The sequence below is a fragment of the Formica exsecta genome, unplaced genomic scaffold, assembly GCF_003651465.1.
Source record: "Formica exsecta isolate Colony F162 unplaced genomic scaffold, ASM365146v1 scaffold122, whole genome shotgun sequence".
In the NCBI taxonomy this organism is placed as follows: domain Eukaryota; kingdom Metazoa; phylum Arthropoda; class Insecta; order Hymenoptera; family Formicidae; genus Formica; species Formica exsecta.
The window spans coordinates 1834899-1840898 of record NW_021848556.1 but is presented as its reverse complement, the minus strand read 5'-3'; the positions used below and the strand labels follow the sequence as shown (position 1 = coordinate 1840898).

The 6000-nt window shown below is 33.1% G+C and overlaps 1 protein-coding gene and 1 non-coding gene across 4 annotated transcripts in view; both read left to right on the top strand.

The window, feature by feature from the left end:
• The window catches only part of LOC115244663 (cytospin-A), a 55090-nt gene that overhangs the window by 26513 nt on the left and 22577 nt on the right, over positions 1-6000 (top strand). For 2 of the 3 annotated variants that reach the window (XM_029822513.1, XM_029822546.1), the window contains exon 2: positions 2435-2532. In XM_029822513.1, the coding sequence (XP_029678373.1) occupies positions 2435-2532 (98 nt within the window). Of the gene's footprint in view, positions 1-352; positions 584-2434; positions 2533-6000 lie in introns of those variants that run through there. The other variant, XM_029822522.1, reaches the window with a different exon arrangement.
• On the top strand, positions 3548-3619 carry Trnac-gca. The gene has a single exon. It is a non-coding gene; the product is annotated as a tRNA-Cys (tRNA).

Below are 6000 nucleotides of genomic sequence, written 5' to 3'. Positions count from 1 at the left end.
GCTCGCCAGCAAGTGCACGTAAAGTTACCTCTAGATATTTTCTAGCTTATCGCAGGTAACTTAATTCTTATCTTGCCGGTTCGAATTCCGTCAGTCTTCGGTCGAGCTTCCTCGAGTATCGCGGTGTCGGTGAAGCACGAGATCTACGTTTGCTATGAAATATATATTTTGCACGTTTTTCATTTGCTCAAATTTGTGTCGAACATATGATTTCTGTCAAATCGGCACGCGATTCCCGGTGTTACGCTGAAATTACAAAGTTTCGTTGCAATGATTCACGCTGATTGGACGACATCTTTTTTTTTTGTCGATGCTTCTGTTAACGCGAAGGCGATTCTTTAGAAAATATCTAAAAGCGTCTCTCGAAAGAAGCATTTGATTTAATTTAATTATCTCGCACGCCTGAAGTGTGCATCCGTATTAACAATGATTTAATGGGTTTGGAAAAGACTGACAATTTTTCATGTGTAATGTGAGAATGTGTATGGTGTGTATAGAGTGTGTAAGGCAGTGATTCAATGTGCAATTTCATCCACTACTGAAAATGATTCGGCAGTTTCTAGATGCATTGGGTGGGAATTCGGTAATATCTTACGCATATATCGCATATGTTTGTATATCCTTTTTAGATGTTTAATATATAGTTCCTACAAGAGTAACATAATGCACCAGAAATATTTTTTATATATATAAATATATATACTTTGATTATATTTCTTTCAAAAATATAATTACGTGCTGACTAAAAACATCGAGCTTATTTATCATGTGATACACAATATGTAATGATACATAAAGGGAAAAAGATAGATAAGGCAAAGATAAAATAATGGCTCACAGTCGCATCTATTGAAGAGTTTACAGCCTCCTTGCAAAAAAAAAATCTATAAATGCAATGTTATATAAGTTTGTAAATAAATACGACAAATTAAGTAGATATTCTTCGATTCCCGCTAAGTTATTGCTAGACATTTGAATTTGCTTAAAAAACTGATATCTCTGCTGTGATAATCCAATTTTTATCTTATCTAGAAGAGAAGTATTCTTTTACGAAAAGATTAATAAAATTAAATCTATTTCATCTTTTCGTGCAATATCGTAGACATTAGATACATTTTATAATAAATTACACAATATTCAAAGAATTATATTAATTATACTTTAAACTATAATGAGAAGTAAAAGTCGCGCCCGGCGTGATATTATTGAAAGAATAATTACTAAAAAATTATGTGTGAAAATTATTATATTAACTTTTTCGTTATAAAAAACCAGCAGCTATTAAATTATTACAAATAAAAATGATTACAAATTAATTTATATAATCCGGTAATCCATTTTACCTTTACACAGAAAAAACAAGAATAGCTTGTCGTGGAAAGGTTAATTATGATAGTTATTATAACATGTAATATATTATTAAGATAGAGTTATTATACATGTAATATTCAAAATGTGATAACTATTACATAAATTGGTTCAATATCTGTCACCGTTACAGCGTTCGATTACTTATCCGTCCATCATAATATAAATCATGGCTGAATCAGAGCGTCACGGAAACATTAGTTGGCGCGCGGCTACTAATAATTATTTCTTTTTTTGCTTTACACTCGTCCAGGACAATTACACGTGTGTCGCACGTATACACGCATTGATTATCGCGAAAGAGAAACGAGTTGAATTTGCGCGAAAGCACCGGCGATCCAGCCCGACGATCTTGTTTTTTTATTACAAAATCACATCCGCGCACTCGATAATCCGGTACTTTACAACACACATATATATATATATATATATATAAATAAAATGGTCTACCCCATGGTTTAATTGTCGCCCCTTTACCGCGGTGCGATGTACGCGAAATAGAGCGGAACGATGCGTATTAATGCGTTTTTGCCAACGTACCCCTGATTGTTTATTTCTGTGGAATATAATTTCCACGATCTCTCTTTTTTTCTGCAGCGAGGACATTATCGCGCCGAAGATTACGTTATCTGCATGAACAACTTTTTTTCTTTAATCATTTTCTTGTCGAGTTTTCTGCAGGAAATCGATCGTAAAATGTCGAATCTTTCTTATATTTAATTTCTTCCTACTTTCGATAATTATTAAAATAAAAGTGCGCAGAAATATATTTGTTTTATTTTTCTTATTACTTTTTATTCACATTACAAATGTTCTTTATACAATAAAGATACACGATTTTGTGCTTATTAAATGCAAATATTGCATACAGAAGATTTTGTCTCTTGAAAACCAATTTTTGTAACTCGATATGTGAATTTAATTACCAAGTTTTATTTGTATCACATTTTATATTATGTCGGAGGATTTCCAACGTTAATTAAAATTATGATTAAGGCTTAACATATAATTGCAAAGTAACTCACGCAAATAACAGATATTCATTGAAAAATGTCGTTCTTTTCAGACTCGAAGCGGGATGTCCGTGGGTTCGGGCGGGCGGGCACCGTTTAAACGGACCACGCAAAATACCCTATCGATTACGAAAAAATCCAGCGGAAAACAGTAAGTACATATGTAATAAGAATTATAATAAAAATTGCTTGGCGAGCACGACGAATAATTCGGTACAGAAATGCGTATATATGTACTTATAAATTTATACGCAGCTTATATATAAATTTCAGAATCTAAATAAATAAATATATTATATTGAACAATAAACAGCTGTGATGCAAATAATAAATTGGATTCCTTCAAATTTTAATTTTTCGAAAAGGATAAATCGAAATCTAGATGCGACAAGCAATTTTTATAACTGCATTCAACATGTGAAAGATAATTATTATTATTTTAATATTTTACAAAATGTGTTTTGAGAATGTAATATACGATGCGGTTTCTACAAAGTCCTGCATTATCGATCTCGTATCGTAACCGATTCTTAGTAGTGAACGAGACGCGATGCAGAGGACGCTGGCGTGCAATTTCATCGTCGTATAGCGTAGTAATAAGATCGCTTATTATCATAATCGTAATGTATGCGACATAGTAGCACGGTATTCTTGTACGTCACGGGTCGGGAAACCGGTTATTTTTCCAAGAAATCCGTTATCCACCTGCCACTACACAGATGACTCCTAACTTTTGCTTCTGGGAATTCTGCATCGCGACTCGATAAACCATTTGGCACCGCATTTCATTCGTCGACGGATTTTATTGTTGAATGCGCGGGAAAATTGTCTTCAACCATATATATATATATATATTAATTGGAAATATGTGGAATGTCATTTTAGAAAGTATAAAATTTGCAGACTTTAGTTAAAGTTTTTCGAGATTTTACATGTATAATGTTTTACAATGAAATTTTATCGTAATAATATCATTAAATCAAAATTCTAAATTTTTATTATTGCAAAATGTTTTTTTTTTCCTCTTTTCTATTTTGTACTATATGTACACATTGGAGATCTGCTCATTGGTTTAACATAACGATAATTATATGAATATTTATTATAAAATTTCATTGTGACTGTTGAAGCGTTGAAAAAGGTTATTTAAAAAGAGAAGCTTCATCGGGGATATAGCTCAGTGGTAGAGCATTCGACTGCAGATCGAGAGGTCCCCGGTTCAAACCCGGGTGTCCCCTTCCCTTCTTTTTTTATTGTTTTCCTATGGCTCCTCAAAATTATTGTTTTTATCTATCTTCGCTTACTATTTATGTTTATTTTTGATAAAAATCATTTTGAAATATTATTAAGAAACCACATAATTTTTTTTTGTATTTTTCTATATTGGTTTGTTTTATTTTCAAAGATCTGCAATATTTTATGATAAAGAAATTATTAAGTAGCTTTATTATTTTCTTAGATTTTCGTTTTCGTGATAAGCTATTAAAATTTTTGCATCCAGAAATTCTCGTGCCAAGTGAACAAACCAACGAATCTTTCCGTAAAAATTATATATAAATTTCTTTATTGAAAATATTACCATGCAACTTTATTAGATTAATAATAGGTAGGTACAAGGTGTGTCACATTTCTCTTAGTAATGCTGTTAATGCAACATAGCGCTTTCGCGTATGGATAGAGTTACTGAACGTTCTCGTATAAATTCACGTCGCGTTTTATCACTTAAAATCCGATTCTCGGAGACGAGAGAGCGAACGTCACGTAACCGAGATAAATGAGTCCATACGCGTGTTACGAGCCGGTCTAGACGACCGTCTTCTAGAAAATATACTTTTCTATCTGCGATACTCATTGCACAAGACGGAAAACGCGCACGTAAACTCTTTTAATGCAAATGCACGCGAGCGATGATTCAATCCCATTATATTTTCGTTCATTTATATAATAATCGAAAAACACACACGCGTGATGAAAAAGCGAGAACTTATTTTTGACATATCGAAAATTATAAGGAAAATTAAAATATTAATTTATGCAAATATATTTAGTTCCTTAATAAACAATATATCATATAATAAAATTTTAATAAAATTTAGAAGAGAGTTTTTTACTAAACTAAATATATATATATATATTTGTGTATATGTGTATAATAATTTAGTTGATAATTATAATTATTGATATTGTTGTAAAAAGATTTAATTTAATTATTTCTGTCCATTTTATGTAATAATTAAAATATTTCAATTTGTTTTCGCTCCCTGTAAATAAATTCTCTCTCAAAGTAAGGTTGGCATATCTCTACGTGTATCTTTTTGTTGACACGAAATACGACTTACGATTTTAATACTCGATTCTATCGGCGGCACGACAAATCGCTCATGATTTACGTAATGCCGGGTGAGCATTGTTAACCGAGTGCGGGTTACGGCCGAGTAATGCCGCTTAAAACGAAATCAATCTGTTTTACGGGGCCCACCGATTGATCGATCGATCGATCGATCGTTCGTTCGTTCTTTCGTTCGTTCGTTCGCAACAAATAGATCTGACGAGAGGGCATTGACCAACGGTTAGCGATCTGACCTCATCAGCTGGCGGAGATATACTGGATACGGTATAACTCGTCGGATTCTCGATCGCCTCGATCTTTACCCCTGGTCCTTTGCAAACGCGCGATCTTGATCCACGATATCTTCGACGATAACGACAGAATTCGTTTAACGCGAAAAGAAATGCGACTATACTAATTTCTATCGTAACACACGCAAATATATACGATTATATGATTTTATATGTGTATGATAAAAATATTATATACATTTATCAATCTGAGAGACATTCACATTTTACATTGCTGCATATAATATATATATAATTTTTGTAAACGCGTTTATTATTTTATAAAAGCTTTTACTTTAATTCTTATTTTTTTTTCTAATATTTTAATGATAATATTTCTATATTTATCAGTGAATAGTATTCACTTTGAAATGATGAAAAATTTTTCCGGCATCGAGGTCATTATGCAACCTTCGACGAGACATCTTCCTCCGCGCGTTATTTTCCCGATTATAACTTAGCCGCCGAGAAGACGCGATAACGAAATTAGCGTTGGTGCGTGAAACCGACTGCCACCGTCTCTCTTAATTATTTCCGCGGGGGAAATGTTAACGGCGCGCACGCACACGTGCGTTACGCAATTCCCTTCCCCGTTAATCACCTGCATCGTACACGCACTTCTCGGCAATCGCGTTACGTTAATACGCGCGCGAGCATTACGTAATACATATCCTATTGATTCCTTGCGTAACTAGAAATTCAACGGCTTTCCCGCGTTTATGCTGGACCGATCATTATCGAACGTGCGGGCGAATAGGCGGTTGTTCACCGCCTCCGATTTTTTATTATGCAACGATATTACGGATTGCACATCGATTGTTTATGTCATTTATATTCTTCGTTATTCGTAGGCGCGAATATATGTTATGAAAGCGATACAATCTTAAATATGTTGACACAGAAACAAGTCAGCTACATATATGGTTGGAACTGTCTAATTTTTTTTTCTATTATTTTTTAAAGAATTGTATATATTATAAATTATATGTAACATAAAGCA